This window comes from Bombus terrestris, unplaced genomic scaffold, assembly GCF_910591885.1.
Source record: "Bombus terrestris unplaced genomic scaffold, iyBomTerr1.2, whole genome shotgun sequence".
Taxonomy (NCBI): Eukaryota; Metazoa; Arthropoda; class Insecta; order Hymenoptera; family Apidae; genus Bombus; species Bombus terrestris.
In genome coordinates, this window is record NW_025963699.1 from 32,324 (window position 1) to 51,456 (window position 19,133).

At 35.7% G+C, this 19,133-nt stretch overlaps 1 protein-coding gene and 1 long non-coding RNA gene across 5 annotated transcripts; one reads left to right on the top strand and one right to left on the bottom strand.

Annotated features, from left to right (window-relative positions):
- Positions 1-572: 572 nt before the first annotated feature.
- Positions 573-3,320, bottom strand: LOC125387136. Its single transcript, XR_007227682.1, has 2 exons — positions 909-3,320; positions 573-819 (listed from the first exon to the last, which is right to left on the bottom strand). It is a non-coding gene; the product is annotated as an uncharacterized LOC125387136 (long non-coding RNA).
- On the top strand, positions 696-17,978 carry LOC125387134. 4 transcript variants are annotated; one of them, XM_048414291.1, is made up of 5 exons: positions 696-833; positions 7,907-8,082; positions 10,028-10,176; positions 17,356-17,550; positions 17,917-17,978. In XM_048414291.1, the coding sequence occupies exons 2-5, from the start codon at positions 8,007-8,009 to the stop codon at positions 17,944-17,946; spliced, it is 450 nt and encodes a 149-aa protein (XP_048270248.1). In that variant the 5' UTR covers positions 696-833; positions 7,907-8,006; the 3' UTR covers positions 17,947-17,978. The 4 variants fall into 4 exon arrangements, 3 of the variants coding, with proteins under 3 accessions (XP_048270248.1, XP_048270247.1, XP_048270249.1); XM_048414290.1 differs by lacking the exon at positions 696-833 and adding an exon at positions 3,688-5,231; XM_048414292.1 differs by lacking the exon at positions 696-833 and adding an exon at positions 7,788-7,806.
- Positions 17,979-19,133: the final 1,155 nt, after the last annotated feature.

The following is a 19,133-nucleotide window of genomic DNA, read 5'->3' on the forward strand; positions in this document are numbered from 1 at the left end:
AGCTATCGATCATATACGCGAATTTGTTGTAAATTAATTAGGAGAATATCTGGAGTTGTTTATCGTTGCCAGCTGTAAAATATTAGAATTTTTCATTCATAATTGTCATATTTTCGACTCTTCCGTTGCCAAGACCATCTTGAAAGATTTTTGGTATGTTCCATCACCCTTGTTAAAAGTGTGCCCATTGGTTAGCTATATTGATTTTAAAAACCAATACGTATATCAAGTTTATTATCTAACAGAAACAAAGAAATTCGTTTTATTAACGAATTTTCGATGTTTCTTCTCAATTTCCTTTAGCATCGAACGAAGAACATTATTTGATCAAACGTTTCATCGTTCAGATTATATTTCGTTTAAAAAGATTGAAATTGATATTGAGATAAAATCAAAAAGTATCCGTTGTTCTCGAACATTCTAGTATTCCTTCGCCGCCCGGGAGAAAGACAGGTATGAAGAAAGAGGATATTTTTTTTTATTAACTGTTTAATATTGATATTTCGACAAATATTGAGGTGTGCAGTGAGAAAATCGAGTGAAATTTTGAATAATATCGTTTTAATAATTTGTGAAACGAATTAGTTTGGTTTTTTCCATTTTTATTAGTTTCCGTCAGTGCTGATTGACGCGCCACTCCAGTTTCCATTTCCGTTTCTCGAAATTTCCTACGTCCTTGGTCTTTGGGACTCTTTGCCCAGGTAACTGCATTGCTTCTGGGTACGTCTCACCGTTCGGGTCTCTCGAGCTTTCGGTGTCAGTTGTTACCGTTGAAGGAAGAGAAGCTGGTGACGGATATTATCGGATAAATCGTTTATTCTGGAAAAGTTCGAGTAAGTTCGTTCTGTTTGAATAAATCAAGACATAGATCAATTTTTATCGTATCATCGTGATTCGCCATGTCGTACGTTTGGTTTCGGGATACCATATGTTTTTAATTTGGTACTTTTAATTTGACATTTTACGCCTATAATCGTGACAGGAAGATACTTTCAGTGAATTATAGATATTTTAAATTATAAATTATAAATATTTGTTATAAATTACAATCATACCACGGGGAAAAGTGAAACATATGTTTTCTTGTGGAACATGTGATAGTAAATTATTCGAAGCATAATAATGCTTAATTAAACATCTATACGGTAACATTTACGGACGAATATTGGGGTAATATTATCGCGTCGCTTTAATCTGGCATTTAATGCTTTGATTGCGGTCTTTGAAATGGCATCACAGATGCTGGTATAATATCACACGAAAAAGGAAGGACCACCAAGTGCACCAGTGCGTTGCAGCCATCGGGGGTGGCTTTGACGTCGGTGCCGAGGAGAGGCGCAGAACGTGTTCGATCGACCCGCGAACGCAGCCCGTGCTCATACTGCGACAGAGTTCGTTTCAGTTAGTCTCAGTCGCTGTTTGCCCGTCGACAGCGTATAGTCGCGCCGGCCAACGATTATTTTTTCTTTTTTTGTTTCTCGATAATTCTCTCGCAACGTTCTATACGTACACGTTCTATACGTACACCATCAGTTTATCGCGTGATCATTGTTCCCGCTTCCCCTACCTTGTCACGTCCTTCAAAGAAGATTTCCCTTCAGTTTTTTGTTGTTTGGGGAAAATTCATCGCTCGGACACATGGATTTATCGACACGACGGTTTATCGAGGCATCAGCGTGATGTACTTTTCAAGTTTCATATTTTCTCTATGATACTTTCTAAGGAGAATTTAGAATTCGAAAGATATCAATTTCCAGGAAATATAGGTCTTTATGAGACCATCGATAGGTTTGAATTTAATTAACTCTCTTATAATTGGTATTTCAATTTTTTAATTCCTTAAATTTAGCTTTCTTTATGCTGTTAGACGATATAACGCGGGCATTTTATGATATATCCAATATATTCGTATATATTTTACTTTATACATTCGATAAATTTCCTTGGTTGGCCGGCCTGCAACCCACATACGGCACTTAATAAAAATTTGTTTGGTTAGAGGTCGGTGTTTGTTCATCTTCGTCATAAAAATGTCATGACGTCATATCATATCACAAGGGTTCTTCTGAAAGCTAGATATTCGATAACAAGATTAATGGTTTTCGGTAGCTTGCAATGTCAAGCTTTGAACTGGCGGGATCGCCTTGCTGTCAAATCGCCATTCAGCAGCGACCATATTCTTTAACTACGTTCAAGACGTATATCACGCTACAGGAACCATCAAAGGAGGATAATTGCAAGTTAGTTGCCCCTTAGAAACGAGACAGTTGGTTGTTACTTGTTATCCGTAGTTGGTAGTTGTTCTCCTTAGTCGCCACATATTATAGAGACGACATTCATAGTCACCAGTTGCCTTCGCTAATAGTTTCTTGTTGTCTGTAGTTAGTTCTCGTCATCGCTATGTATTCCATCAACCACGTAAAATTTAACATATAGGATTTTATTCTTTTTTATTCTTTCTGTAGGAAGATTCTTTAAGTAATATGAATTTAAGTAACTATTTTATGATACAATAAAGTGGAAAAACGATTATTTTACGTAATGTAATGTTTTAAAGAACATTGAATTTAAAGGATTCAGATAGATATCTTAAACGTAATTAAACCCTCCATATCGTAACAAATTAAAAGAAATTGCGCAAGAAAGTACAAATACATTTAATGCATAAAACATATATTTAAAATCCAAATGTAGGCGTTGACGCGTGCGTGCTACATGTTCGAAACGTTCGTTACATCCGCGATAAAATTTGTAACGACGAAGAAGCTTAACATATGGTGTGCTTCAAGACGACAGTAAAAAGTGTTGGCGGATTTTTCGAAATTTCTTCCATTCTTAATAAAAATATATTGTATAAATATAGTAAGATTTTTCAAATTTAAATAGTTATAATGATTTGAAACTTTACAATCGTACGGTTCTGTTTTATCCTTTGAATATACCTGTCATTTTCATATCTCCTTTTAACTAAACTAAATATTTGGAAATCCTATAATTTGTACACTTCTATTTGTGAATAAGATCGATGAAATTAAAGCGTAACTATGCTTTCAATAATGGCTTCGATGTATTGCTCACCATTATGGCGGATTAACGTCTCTAAGTGATCGACCTTAATCACTAAATGGCAGCCGCGATTCAGTGGTAGAGCCTTACACATGACGGACATTGCAAGCGCTTGTAAGACGTCTATTGTGAAACGTTTCCAATAGCATCGATTACGACGACGGTGAAATCCGAATAGAAATATATATCGCGTATCGCTTCAGCCTGACATGTCTTAAAATAGAATCACAATTTTTCGTTCTTAAAAAAAAAAAAAAAAAAAAAGTCTATAAAAATTATATGCAAATAAAATAGATAAATGGATAAATGGTTGTACAAATTTATAAAACAGATATTACAAATATACGTAAATAAATTATATATTTATAAATTGTTTGTTTAAATATCTGTTTGTTTAAATAAATAAAACGGATATTTACAATGAACTTACAATGAACGTAGTCCTGTTTTTAGTTTTAAACAAAGCAAAAACGGATAACAACTTTTTAAAATGTAAAACTCAACGCAACAGTGGTTTTTTTTAATTAATCAATAACGTTCAAAGTTAATTAATTTAGAGTGGTTTGTACATTTTGTATGCTCGCCGTATTTTAACGTTTGATGTATAACGTTTGATGTAGTACTTGATGCCCGAAAAATCGAAAAATAATTAAATTTGATCGTTTTATATCGTTTTATAAATTTGATCGTTTAATATATTTTTCTTTTTTCGATTATTGTTGTCAACTTTTGTGTGGAATAAATCAATTCCGTGAATAGAAGTGCAATCAATACAGCTTACTATGAAATGATAGCACAACAACAGTACATATCGCCATTGACGTCAGCTTCACAAAATTTCTCGAGTATCGAGGTCGTCCATTTGGGTTAAGAATTTATTTCCAAAATGCCACAAGCACGAATATCTTATGGAAATCCACTGTATTTCCACTGTAATTATTAATAATCAGATTCCATATTGTATGCTACGATTCGAGGAAAATCCGCAGCTAATTATTATCTTTGCTGCCTTTAAATACCATAAATAGTCGTCCGTAAATTTTAAAAGATTTTCTGTGCCATACTTATATTGTGTATTTTAGTCTTAAGGTGCGGGTCGTGTTCAATTAATCGAAAGTGATGAAACTGTAATGGGTCACGATAGTCAAATATTAAAAATGGTCTCGTTGGCTACATTTAAAATCTTTACGAGATATATATGCATAGTACGTTGCTACTAGCAACGGGTAGCGATGAGCAATAGAGAACAGTACCTTCCTTATCTCGTCGTGATTATGTACATACCAGTAATGCACGGTACTCGTACTGAATATCTTACATCATCTACATACGATTTTCAGATTTGTTTCGAATATTACCAGCATAACCATGATAGTAGAATTCTGTTACAGTATTAATTCTATAGTGCCGTTATGCATAATACAGCCCTAAAATGTTTCTACAAATATACGAATATTTTCGTCAGCTACTATATTCCAACTATATATATTACTATATATGGCTTATTATGAAAGGAAATATATAACGAAATTACTTGTTTTTTTTTTAGACTAAATTAGTTTAATTTGAATAATTTTAGTAATTGTGTAGGATCGAACAACAACTTATCATTAGCTTCACTCGAGACTTGATTGCACGTAGCAACGTAATTGCGTTGGAACTGAGGGTAGAAAACAATGTCAACCGTTAGACGCGTCTGTCTGGCGAATGTGTAACGCGTGAATAATAGATGGCGGCAATCACGTGAACCCTACTTATAGCTGTTTCGGCTTATATCGTAGCATTCAACCTAGGGTATAACGATAGGGATCATTAGAAGTTGAAAGGCCGGCTGATCAGCCTCATTTTGTTCCATTTTTTAATCAAGCGATGAATCGACAAATTGTACAGATTTCGATGGTTATCACAGTTCTCTGGGAATTTTCAAGCGCGGTTCGTCGAATTTAGTCGGATTGGCTACAGACTCTTTTACGAGCAGCTTGAAACTCGATCTAGTTTCGAGAAAATGAAAAATTCGTTTTATCTCTTTGCTTCCCTGTTCCTTCCTTCCTCTTTTTTTTTTTTTTTTTTTTTTTCTTTTTTACATTGCGTTAAGACCGGCTAAATAATATTGATTGCCATGGACGTTGGCTGGTTTAAAATCACTGACATCGACGATAACAAAAGTAAGTTTGATGATCATTTATCTGAGCCGGTGTTATTCGACTTGAGCTCTGCACATTTGTTAATATTATTCTAGTAGGGATGAGATACTACAAATTTTAAATAACTTCGATTAAAATTATATTATAAAAATTATATTACATTAACGTTTAGAAGTCAATAAAGTGGAAAGAATTACGCGAGATAATGTAAATATAAATTATATTACAAGGAAACAATACGGCTAGGTAATTTGAAACATTCTGGCTAAAATTGCATTCTTTCAAAGTTAGGACGTACAGTATTTACAAAGTAGATTAAGTATCAAATGGGGTACTTAAGAAAATTCATGTTATCATTCTTTAGTAAACATTTTCAGGTAATAGCCTTCTGCAAAAGCTGCTTTACGTTACGTTAACGTATTCATTATTAATATTAATCATATTGTTCTTATCTCCTAGGGGCATAACAATCCATTTTTATATTGTGTTAAAGCTAAATTTCTATTAGATTGTCGCAAAATTTTCTTTCGTTTTATAAAGAAATGATAGATACAGAAAAAATATCGTACATCTATCATTTCTTTATAAAACGAAAGAAACTTTTGGAACAACCTAATGTTTCTCTACAACGACACTTCTACGATGTTAAAATATTTGATAAAAATATTTGATAAAAATATTAAGAAATTCTAATATTGATTTAAACGTATCGATTTATTTACTTTTCGCTGCCAGAAATTGTTAATTATGATTTCCACTTGAAAGCGTATTTCATATTATGAGGATAAATGATCAAATTCATCTCTAATATACACGTTAGAGAGTCATTTATAACTGCAATCCTGTTTACCGCTCATATTCCTGGAACTCGATAATTCACTAGGCGATTGCTTTAACCGTGCAGAATACATCCATAAATAATTAATCGCTATTAATATTCCATCGACTTTTGAAAATCCCTGATGTGATTGATCTATTTCACGTGATGAGAATACGTGTAAAGTGAGGTTATTGCTTGATTATCTTTAGTCGAATAAATCGAGCGATTCAAATTATAATGCGGAAGAAAGTCAAAACTATGTATATTATTTTTTTCAATTTTTATGTATCATTTGACGGAAGGAAATTTCGTAAGTAAGGTTCACCTTCTTTAATGTCAATGATTTTGACATATGTTATTAAGCTCCAAATTCTAAGCAATCTTCTATATATATATGTAGTATCTTAATGGGTCTTAGAGGAAAGGACAAGTAATGATGTTTTGATTTAATAAATAATATTCGAAGCAACGAAATGATTACAATGCTGTCGTACGTCTTATTCTCATAGACGGCTTCCGACTTCCCGATTCACACTCTTCGGCTTCTACACTCGCTCGCTCTCGCTTCTCAAGTCACACTCTGCACACCTTTTGCATCCGTCTTCTCCGGCTTCTCAACTAACACTGCCTTTAGCGTCTCTTTGTCTTTTCCCGTCCTATCGGACACGTGTCCCGAAACGCCCGTGGCCAGAGTCACGCAGGCCCTTTCCACGAAACTATCCACTTAAAAAGAACCGACGACACATTGATGTACCCGACGATGCCGCGGCTCTCGCGGCATTGTTTATGGTTCGGCAGATATCTTAGGCCTTTTGTCCACGATACTACATATATAACATACGTATAATAGCCAAAGTTCAACTGCCAAGTATACGCAAAGCTTTTATTTTCAATTTATGCGATACCACTATGTTTCATGAATTTATTTGCTAACGGTATTGAAACAAATAACAAGCAGAGGACGAACTATCCGTGAACTGTTTTGCCAACGAGTACGCTTCCAATATTTTCTGTTTGAGAAAACACACTTGTTGCTGTTGCAACTCCAAATATTTTTACAGCCGACGTTTTTGCCATGAATCATCGGCTAACATATAAAATAGAGAAAAGCCATAGTTGATTGTAATGGAAATTTAGAAAACCTGAAACTCGATATAGAAGGGAAAAATAAAGGAAAGGAAGGGAGAGATAATTGGAAGCTTGGGGCCAGGTTTAATTCACTGAAACCGGGCTGCTTGTGTCATCACGAAACAGAATTGCCAGTACGTCATTTCTGTGCTCCCGTTCTCGTAAAAACGGTTTCACTCGTTAAGAAAAAACGAATAGGCGGTGAAGAGAGAAAAAAAGCAGACAGAGAGCGCTTTTAAAAAGCTGACGAAGCGTGCGTTGCCACAACGAGACACACGGTGCTATTTGTCGTTTTAAATTGCGCCGCAACTTGTTTTTGAGATCTTTGCTAGAGACACGTGAAAACACGTTGGAAGTATATTTCTTGTTTTCGTGGAATTTAGCTGGAAAATAAAAAATAACGTAAAACATGTACTTACGACTTACAGAGTAATTGAATGTATACACTATAATAACCAGCGATTTAAGGCTTTAAAAGATCGAAAAAAAAGAAAAGAAAAGAAGAAAGATAATATGTTGTGGCAGTCTAACTCGATCTAAGGAAATAGAGAGGGAGGAGGGGGGGAGGGGGCAAAGCTTGTTAATCTGGAAAGAATACAAGCATCAATTTCAAGCACTTATAGAGAATCAAGCGGGCTTGTTAAGGTCGTAAGTTGGACAATTATCCCGTGTTAGGTTCAATCAGCTTAGTCCTACACAAAATTGATCGAATCATGTGAAAACAAATGTATTCTGATTTTTGTCGCAGATATTTCTGGTCTACGCACTCCAGTGCCCGCACAACTGATATTTAAACGCCTGATTTTCCCATATTCTACAGCGACAACATTACCTGATTTTTTACAACCATGAAGGACTCGAAAATACTTGCAATCCTCATCTGTTTGCAAATTATTTTCGTCACTTTCGTCCCGTCAGGGGCTGGTAAGTTGATACTGATTAATTATACCATCGGAATTCTATATAATGGCTACAAAAAATATTTGCATCATTACCCTCATTTCCTAACGAAGCGCGTTTTTTTACCAAGTTTTATATTTCATTTCATAGTATCAAATCTCTGTAGTTACACGAAAGTATTAAATGATAGGAAACTTGATATACACGAATTTAATTAATTAATAAGTTTGTCGATATACAGCCATTATTATTTCATGTGAAATATTACAACGTCAAAAACTTAACGTTCTTGTACGTACAGTATTAATCACAAATTGTAAGAATGTTTACTGATAAGCAAAATAGATAATATGGAAAACGCAGACCTATGGAAAGAGAATTCCTGACATTAGACAGGAATACGCGATTGCACGAAATATTTTATGGTATGTCTGACATGGAGAATATATGCGGCGAAGTACGAAAAATTCATCCTGAGATATGTATACGACCTACGCGGTACGGGACGTGTTATAAATGGTTTCCGCCACTCAGCCGTATTTGAATTTGTGAACACGATCGAACAAATGACGCGACAATTATTAATTGCCGTCTCTGCCTTAGTAACGATTCGCGTTGGAACGAGGTCGAATCGTTCCGATTCCACGCGCGATTAACAAATAATTACAGTGGACATCAATTACTTGGATGACCTTCGTCATTTCAGCTTAAAACGATTAATTTGATCAAACCAACCAATTATTTCAATTAATACAATCTGCACTTTAAATTCGCACGTCTTGTGTATACACACCGGGCCAGAGAAAAGTTTTCATTCGTTCGAGTAGAACCTTCGTAGTCCTTGAGGACGCGTGTCGCTTCTCGTGCACCTAAAGTTTCGCTCAAATTAACCGATTTATTTGAATTCGAGCGAGTGAAAACCTCTTTGTCACCGTGAGTTTGTTACTTAATTGATACTCTTAGATGCCCTTTGCTTTCAATCTCTTACATCCATTCTTAATTAGTCAAGTCGTTTGACTTTTGACAAGTATTTTGAAACCATTTTACTAACACGAACCTACTTTTTTACTTGAGATTATCCGCTATTTTTATTCAAATGTATATGTACGTATGTACACTTTTGAATTTTAAACGAACCTTCTATTATACCTATATCCTTTAAGTGCCGTTTTAAGTTTCAAGAGACTTTAACTCGGATAGCTCGACTTGGAGTTCTAACGTATACTGTAAAGCACACTTGCGAAGTAAAACAGCAAACACGATATAAAAACTTTTTGCCCATGTAAGAAATCGAATAACCTATTTCAACGGTGCTTTAATCTCATCGATGAAGCATCGATGCAACGAAGAAGCATCGTGATAGCCGCAATGCGGATCCGTTGAACAAAAATTTCCTGGTACGGTCGTTTTCGTAATGTTATTAACCGTTTTAGTGTCGGATGTTTCAAGACTCCGTATCGGTTTGTGCTGTGCAGCGCGATAGCGCTTCGTTTATTTATTTGCGAGTAGTACCGATCGACGCGATCGCGCTGCCCTTTTTCATCCTGTTTTTTTCATCGAAATATACCGTTCGACGTGCTCGCGCTTCATTTCATCGGTTATACTGGAAGCGTTACAACAAACACTCAAAAGTTTGCGAAATATTTATGCTCTGCGTTTCGTTTGTGTGATAACATTCTATAATGCAGGATTTGGTTTTCCGATTCAAGAGGTAATTTTTTATATTGGTTTTTTTTTATTTGGTTTATGATTATTTGAAAAACGAGTAATTACGAGAGGAAACTCTGATATGACTCGCGACGAGCACGCTTGACCGCGTTGCGAATTAATGATCGTGACCATACATCGTGGCACAATTTACCACGGTACGCGAATAGAGTGATCACGCTGCGTGGCGTTAAAACGGTTAGCGTAACTGCGCGTACGATTGTCGAGTGACAAAGATATTGACGCTGGTAATCGTTTTCAGTGCCTTTAGGAGGAAGCTGTACTGATGTAGAAGGAAAATCTGTCTTACATGGACAGATGTATGTGCCGGGACCTTGGATTTGCAAACACTGCATATGTCACTATTCGAAGCCAATATCTTGCGGACCTATCCGCTGTTCAATTCCTTCGGTAAGTATATGCTCATTCTAAGAGCAACCAGCTTAACACAACCATGAGAAACTAAAGTACACCGTTAACGCTTGCATGCTGGTCGTTGAAACACATGCTGCGCGAATAGGGTACACAGCGATTCATTTAACTCGCCTTGAATTAGTTTTAGAAAGACAAACATGGACAGGGATAATTTTTGTCACGAGTCGTTTAATTTATTCGTTCATTAGAACGAATTAATTTACACCTGCTGAGATCGCGATTGATGCGACAAATTCGAAATCTTGTTCCATATAAATATTTTTAAACAAGCACGTCGTAAGCTTTGTATATTTTTTAATCGCAACGAAACTGTTCAGAGAAATGCTGAAATTATTAATTATAAAAGGAGATTTCTACGCATCGTTGTAAAAGTGTCAGGGAAAATATTCGTGAAACAGTTACGTTGTTACAAGTTCTACAAGAAGAAATATTGAAAATCACGTTCCACTTATTCAGTTGCACGTGTAAAAGGTATCTTGCGTTCGCGCAAAAAATCTCTGAAGGATACATGCTTTATAATAATTGGAGTGTCGAAGTTGTTACGCGGATCGGCGTACACGTACCTTTTAATGAAACTAGGTTACTCATTCGTTATTCGTTCCTAATTTTCAGCTTCACGATTTTTACGCAATAAAATTTTATACACCTGTTCGGTTTATAAATGATTCAATTCAAATTTAACAGAATTAAAGTTGAAATAATCATTTGTACTTCATTAAAAGGTTCTTTCAGCATCTCGTTTTAATATTTTTATTGGTAATATTTTGTTGATCGTTATATTTAAATGGAGTTTTTCAAAGGAGAGACATTTTAAGGTAGGAAATGGACATACATTTATAATAAGAATTCAGAAGAAAGAATATTTCATACAGAAAGAAATATTCCGTATGTATAAATAACTACGCTATGAATTTTATATGTATCGGATATTCCTTCTGGTTAATGTATCTGATGTTTTTTCACGCGAGATAGCGTATATTTGCATCTATATGTCTCTTCGTTTCTCAGTAGTAAAACTTAGCATTCATGCTACTTATCCCACTGATAAGTAGTTACGCACTGACAACGAGAAACATAAAATGAGTAAGAAGCATGAGACATTCTATAAGAAAAATAAACTTGTTTTTATCTTTCATTGCATATTCGTCAGAATATTGTTAATAAATATTTAAGTTAAGATTTCAGTTGAAATAAATACATAGGATTAGACATTTATTTATATATGTATCTATGAACGCATTTGACATAAAATTTTGATAACGACTAAAATTATATATTCTGATATTAAATTAATTTAATGAGAATAAAAAACTAATTTTTTTAAACAAGATTTTGTATAAAGTTATATTTATTAGGAAAAGTTCGTTCATCCCTTTATAATATGATAGGATTAGACTCATAGCTGTGTAAATCATTTCATGGAATAGTATATGTGTGCGTGTGTGTTCTAAGTTTTTACTATAAAAATGCTAAATGTACTAGGAGACGTTTTTAAAAATTCATACATTTTTCTTCATCAAACATATCAATCGTTATATTGAAAAGTTAATTATCTTTTATTTGTTTCGAGCTGCACATTGATTGAGACATTCCTGTTGGTTATAATTGCGAATTTAACGCAACGAAGTTGTTTGAATCCCTTGCAAGCATGTAAATATATCGTCGAATTAATAGGTCAATTACTTGAGGTTGGAATTGAAAGAAAGGGAAAGGTGGAGGAGAAGTCTTGCGTTTGAATGCGGGACACTTTTAAAGCCCACAGTTCGCTGAAATTGCCAGAGAATTCAATTAAATGGCAAATTAAACCATTGAACTGAATCTGTTTCCAATCGCGAGCTTAGAAGTTCTATCCTTTGAATTTTTATATCAGTCAACTTTCTTTTTGTACGTACGGTAACGAATATAATTCATGAATTAATGAAGTATGTAATTGGATGAAAGTTCTTCTTCCTGGATTCAGTTTAGACTAAGAAAAATTATATAATAACGAAATTATCAACTTAAAATTGATAGAGTGTGATAGTTTATTATTATTATTATTATTTTTTTTTTTTTTTTTTTTTTTTTGCGTGAGGAGGGGAAAATGCTGTTACGCATACCCAGTGATCCGCATCACTGGATTATGTGGGACTCGGGCGGATGTTGTTGCCATACCCACTAAAAACCCCTCCTCCTTTTTCCTTTGCTTCGAGGACAGACAACCCCGGTAAAACCTGTCGGCAGTCATCAGGGTTGTCCTTTCATGCCCCGTTGTATCTTCTTCGTCGGGCAGTTATTCTGTATACTCAGTATTGCTCTCGTCATCTTCTCAGCTAGTTCAGAATACTGGGCTGATCTCGTTCTGTGGTTCTTTGTTGTCTTGTATCTCTGCCTTCACTGCTCCGCGTAGTTGTTGTTGCTCTCGTTCTCCTCCTTGCCTCCTTCAAGGCCTTCGCTGTCACCCTCCTGTGAGACATGACGGTCTTGCGAAATTGCCTGAATTTATCCCAGCTCTCGTTCTTGGCGGTCACCGTGGCGATCAGATTGTCCACGTCTATCTTCTCGCCAAGAGCGTTCTCCAGCTCAATCCTTCTGTCCGTTTACCTCGGGCACGTGAAGAGGGCGTGCTCTGCATCGTCGTTAGGGTCTCCACAGTCGAGACAGTTGCTGTCGCTGCTCTTGCCAATCCTCTTTCTATAGACACCGAAACTCCTGTAGAGGTGGCCGTGTGTGCGTTATATATTTATTGGACGTGCGTGATAGCTGTGGTAGTTGGGCCTGGTCCGCTGTAATTGTCACTGGGGCCTGTAGATGTCGCTGCCATCGTCCGACACTAGTTAATGTCGAGTGGTGGTATTTGCCTTGTCGAGTGCCGCCACACTCCCATGCCCGGTTAACAGCTGCATGGTGTGATGATCGATGCCCATCTTCTTTTTGGTAAATAGCAGCGCACTCGGTATTAATTTCCTTGCGCCTCCAGTTCCTCCTTCAGCTCGTTGCCGTCATCCGCGCCGATCTTGGTCTTATGGATCTTGTTCCACTCGTAAGTCTCTCCGAGCATCTTTATCTTTATGTAGATCGGGAGATTCCCGGTCAACACGCAAAGTGCCGCGTGGGAGACGGTACGATATGCCGTCGTTGTTATGCACAGGGCCGTTCGTTGTGCCCGTTTCAGCTTCTTCCTGTTCTTATCGGTATTCGCTAAGCTAATTCTTCTTTCTGAACCCATACTGCCTCCGATGGAACTGGTCCGTTCCGATGCATCTCTCGATGATCTTCTTAAAGCATTTTTCCCAGATCTTGCTTATGGCTGGGAGTATGCTTATCGGCCGGTACGCGTTAGGGAGACTGGGATCCTTTCCCGGCTTCCTTAGCAGTATTACTCTGGCCGTCTTCCAGCAGTCTGGTTCCAGCTTGCTTCCAGCTCCTGCTTCCAGCAGTCCAGGAGTCTTCCATCGACTCCTGCAGCCTTCTTGGTGTTCATTCTTCCGGCGGCATCGACGACATCGCCTTCGCCGATGACGACGCTGAAGCTGATGTCTCCTTCTTCTTCGGTCTCTGCCTCTTCGCGGCCCTCGTAATGGGAGGGTCCGTGTCCCATGGTGAATAGCCTCTGTAGGACTGCTTCCACCATGTCGATCGGCATGTCGTTGGTTGGTTTCTTGCTTTTGCATCTCTTCATGACTGTGCGATAGGGTTTGCCTTCTTGCTTTTCTGTATGGATGGAAACGCGTTCGAAAAGTAGAACGGAGTAATTAGCGATGCACGATCCCAGGCTGGTGAATATTTTTCCATCGGGAAAAGTCAGGTCGAGCGATACAAGATTTATATGCTCGTTCTGCCAGTTATTTCAACGTCTGTTACGCGATAGAAAATGAACATAAATGAATAATAAATGTATTACAGCCATAAAGATTGCTTGATGTACGCCACCGTTTTTCCCCTATTTCTCCGATACAATTTTCCTTTTTTTTTTCCTTGCCAAACACTTTACTAATCGGTACGTATTCGAATTATCCTCAATTATTCTCGGTTGTTTCCGTTTCCTTTGGATTTACATAAGTACTCGTTTGATGTACGTGCAGAGTGAGATAATAACTATTAACAGCTATAAAATAAGAAGCGAAAATACGTTGAAACTCGACTTCTAGATTCGCGAGACTTTGCAGAGCTTCGAAACTCTCGTGTTTCAAACCTAATAAAAAGTTGTAGAGGGAGAATTACATTGCGAGATCTGTTAAGGAAAATCGTATCGTTGTAATAGGATTATTTCAGCGAGGGAAATTCCGTGTTGCGTGTAACGCGTTGCAAAGCCATGAGCTTTCTTTCGGGTTAATATACATAATCGCCTTATCGAACTTTCCATCTAAACCGTTGCGCTCACACGTGAATTTTGCATTTCAATCTTCTTACTTGCAGTCCAGTCCAGTTTAGTGTGACTAAGCTAAATGTTTCAGCCCTTCCAAGTAGAGTATGTATTATAGAGAGACGTACAACTCTATGAAGGGGAGATCAATAAATTGGGTTATCTTCAAATCACTGACAATTATTTCATCGACACGATTTCACCGACAGCGAATCCACCGGCAATGTCTATCAAAGTTTATTTACCGATACACCCAGTGAAATCACCCACAATCATTTCACCAATATTCTTCTTTGTCGATAATTATCATGTTTGCCACTACATGTTATCGTTAATTATATGTCTTTATTTACACATTCGTTTACGCGCATAACGAGATAAACGAAGAAACGAAAATGATATGTTGTCATGATGTATTGTTAAATTACTAATTAACACGAGTTATATATCTACCTACATGAAAGCTTCTAAATATCAATTATAATTCATGAAAGCACACAAGCTATTTTGCTATACACAAATAGAATTATAAGGAAATGTTACGTGCTAATGATTTAACGAAATCTATTCTTCTGTACATTTGACATTTCTGTATTATTACTTGTGTACTTTCTGCTCTTGTTTACGTCATCGGAAGTAAAAATACGTTAAGCGAATCAGCTAATCTATTTGAGCGATTCAATGGCTCGGTTTTCTCTTATGCGACTACCAAGTAGAAGATAAGTTCTTGCTTATATAACATTTTATAACATCCAAATTAACTTTTTTTTTCTTTTTCTTTTTCTTTTTCTTTCTCTTTTTCTTTTTTTTCCCTTTTTCTATTCTTTTTTTTTCCTTTCTTTTTTTCTTTTTTTTCCCTTTTTCTTTTTCTTTTTTTCTTTACGTGGGAGAAATCCGCTCGGACACGAAGCCACTTCTTAAGTGGCGTGGTAGTGAACATCCAAATTAACTGGGGCACTAATTAGCTGAAGCTTCTAGTCAAACCAGGTATCAGTCTTTGTACGCAAAGGCATTCATTACAATCGTTTAAAGTTTGAAGAAACACCGTTACAAATTCGTGATATAAGAGTAAGCGATTCAAAACTCGGATTCATTTGTTGGAACGACGCCGTGGGCAAAAGTACATAATGGAAAACTTTCTTCCAAGACCAATTGATAGCGCTGACGTAATTAAAATGTGACGATATTGCCAGCGACGTTTCTCCAAATAGACGACTAACTTATTTACGAATTGCCGACGCACGATTGCCGCTGGTAATACGGTTAGTAATCACTTTATTGAATTTTCTCTTGACGTGACATCGTCGAGTTCCTAGAGAGATTCTTCTCCCTTGTAAAACTATGTTTCTGCAACGCATGTATTTGTTGAATTACCGTTCGTGAACAAGTCCTTCTCTTTATTACATGTAATAGATTCTTCTTTTGAAGTTTTAAATTACATTGGTAATTTTCTATAATTTATTACTCGAATATGGTAATTTTTTCTTAAAAAGTTTGCTTTTTCTACAATTATTTTACTACAAAACCCATCAAAAACATGATGTATGTATATATACCCTCAAATATTATCGGTTTATTCTCAAGCTATAGTTCAATTTCGGAAATTGCCAATTAAAATCATTAAAAAAAAAACACACACAGAAAGTTCGTTAAAATATGCGATTTTCCAATCAAGATATAGAATTTATTCGAGTAATATAGATTACAGTAGCGATGGTGACGGCAACGATGAATGGACTGATTCTTCGTGCGAAAATAAATTGGAAGCGCAGAACGATGCATTGTTTCAGGGAATATCGATTTTCAAGCATGGTTTTAAAGTACGTGTGCGCGTGACTAGGTTTGTTAATTAATGCCGCTCCCAGGTTTTCAATATATAAATGTGACACCTACATATCTTTAAGCTTAAAACAATTGGACTAACAATTTCATTAAATTTAAGTGAATATTTATCTTTTTAAACGCAACAATATTTTTAATGACAACTTCACGTGTAAATCAAGTGCATACATATTCGATCGTTCTTGAAAACCTGATTCTCTGCGAAGAGAAAAAATCCTTGAATAAAGATTTGATCTACGTTTTATATGCTACGTTTTACATCCACCTCTTTTCAGATATACCTCTCTATTTAAAATCATAGATCGTCACACTCTATAGGTATTTCCTTGAAAAGGTTAAAGTCGTTCTGTATAAAAGCTAATTCAAAGGGGAAGGAAATTCTGCGAAAAATTCTTTCAGATTTCCCTATGTTTGAGCTCGAATCAAAGCAATCCTGTATAATAGGATAGGACGATAGGATGATTCTGTATTATTCCTTGTGTACTTTCTGTTCCTGTTATTTACAATAGGATGATTATGCGTTTAACTTCTCATAGAATCTCTCTGATTCCGTATGATATCGTCAGTGTTTTTGAAATATGTTATTGATGTCGTAACGTCAACCGTTTCCAGTGCAAATTCAATTTTGAATCGCAATTTCCATGTATGCGTGGCAAAAGCGTAAAATCGATAACGCACGCAAACATGTCTTCTTTGCTAATGGCGTACTATAAATATAAATATTTGAATAAATATTGCGAATTTCATATTGCTAAAAGATTTATACTATTTGTTCGTAAATAATCGTCGGATCTATATTTAAGTGGAAACTGCTGCATTAGATCTCTTTTCTTACTTAAAATTATTTGGATTGGTAACTTGGATGTAACATGTAATTTATTCTTCTTTTATAAATAGTGTACAGAAGATACCAATTCAGAGAAATGGACGATTGATCCGTACAATTAATCGATTTCTTTTTATTACAGAAGTGCAAGAGATTCCGCGTTGTACGCGGATGTTGCAACATCGAATGCCTGAATCCCACTGAACATCCGACCGAAGTTAATGTCACTACCGTCGATGATTCACCCGGAAATGATTCAGTTCAGAACCATACTCTCATATCCGGATGCATCTCCCATATGCCACATAGTCATATGTGGATGCTGAGTTTATTGATGGTAATTGTAATATTTTAATTTTTTTTATTCTATATTTTCGACTTCTTTTTTCGAGTAGAATCGCCAATTTTCCGCTTGTACTATCAATTACCAACCAGCCTGTATGACAAAATTCTATTTTAAACACAAAACTCGCCACGAGTGGTTATTTTGTTTACGAAATTAAACGAATTTAATAAATGAAATGGCAAGGAAGGAACTTCAAGTGACCGTCAAACTATTTTTATGCTTGAAAAGTAATTCGCAAAGTAATATAAAATAATACTACTGATTTGTGTCTCTTTAAGAATTTTTTCTTAATCTCTTGTTTTTTTCCAGTGCAATCCCTTTTATCGGAAGTTACTTGATTGCTTTATTTCCTATTAGGTGGTGACCTGCTGCTTTCTTGGGGTTTAGGCGACTGATTGCTTCTATGATCTCTGCAGAAGTGAAGGGTTCAATAGGAGGGGACATTTATGTTACTATCACGGGGGAATGATCAGAGGAGAGATCAGCCGAGGAATCCAGCTATGAATCTATTGCCCAGGGTGTCCAGGAAGTTGTCAAAGTTGTTAATTGTTATCTGTGTTGGCGTAGTGAATAAACAAATTGATGTTCGGTGTTTCAATTATCAGAATTATAATCGATGTTAAATGTATAGAGTTAAATGTATAGAGTTAAATGTATAGAGACATAAATGTATGTCAAATGTATCGATGTTATATGTATAGAAAAAATTATTTGTTATAGCTGTGGAAGATGGAGATCTGTTAGAGAAAAAGGAATCATGAAATTGATCTTGAGTATAATTTTCAGACAAAATTTTTTATTGCATCATAAATTACTCATCACGAGAAACGAAAATTTCAGAAAACCCATTTTTTTTTCTTTTCTTTTTTTTTTTTCTTCTTTTTGGTTTTATGTATCCAAGGTCGAGAATAAACTATGTGCACGTTTCTTGTATTTTTATGAGGAATTCAGTCTTTTTACGCCACAAGAGTCTCAACGTTTTCGTTTTCACGCCTACGTTACGCTCGTTAAACACGTTCCAACAAGACCATGAATAAGGATAACAGCTTTAATGTTTTCACATGTGTTTATTTATTATTTTAGACCTTAAATATTTTATTTATAAAATCTTTATTTAAACAAGTTACCATTGTCGCTACAATAAATCAATGAATGAAATCAGTTTAAATTTAAAATATCATTTCATAATTTCTCGTCACTTGTATCTAAAAATAACAAAGAAAACGGTGTACCCACATCGTGCGTAGACGGGAAATTAAAACAGTGGAGCTTAATTGAGACACTGATCATATTCCGCGATTGTAAAACAATAATAGAAAATCGTGTTTCTTTTGAAGGGTATGAAATTGTCAGGAGATTATGCCATAAATGAAATTGGAAACTGGCTGGTCAAAGGGATTAAATTCAATTAAACCGAACTGTGTTATATTGTACAAAGGCTAGAGAACTGCTACCAAATATCTGCTAGTTTAAAGGTGTCCCTTATAAATTATAATTATATTTCAAATTCAATCTCCTAGTAATAAGTAAATTAATATTTTACCTAAAATCTGTGATATAGATAACAAAAATAA

Excerpts from the sequence above, each read along its gene's own strand:
- LOC125387134 (XM_048414291.1), top strand. The coding sequence starts at position 8,007 with ATGAAGGACTCGAAAATACTTGCAATCCTCATCTGTTTGCAAATTATT. Across the intron at positions 10,177-17,355 it reads TCCGCTGTTCAATTCCTTCG|AAGTGCAAGAGATTCCGCGT; the intron begins GTAAGTATATGC and ends TTTTTATTACAG. Across the intron at positions 17,551-17,916 it reads GGATGCTGAGTTTATTGATG|GTGGTGACCTGCTGCTTTCT; the intron begins GTAATTGTAATA and ends ATTTCCTATTAG.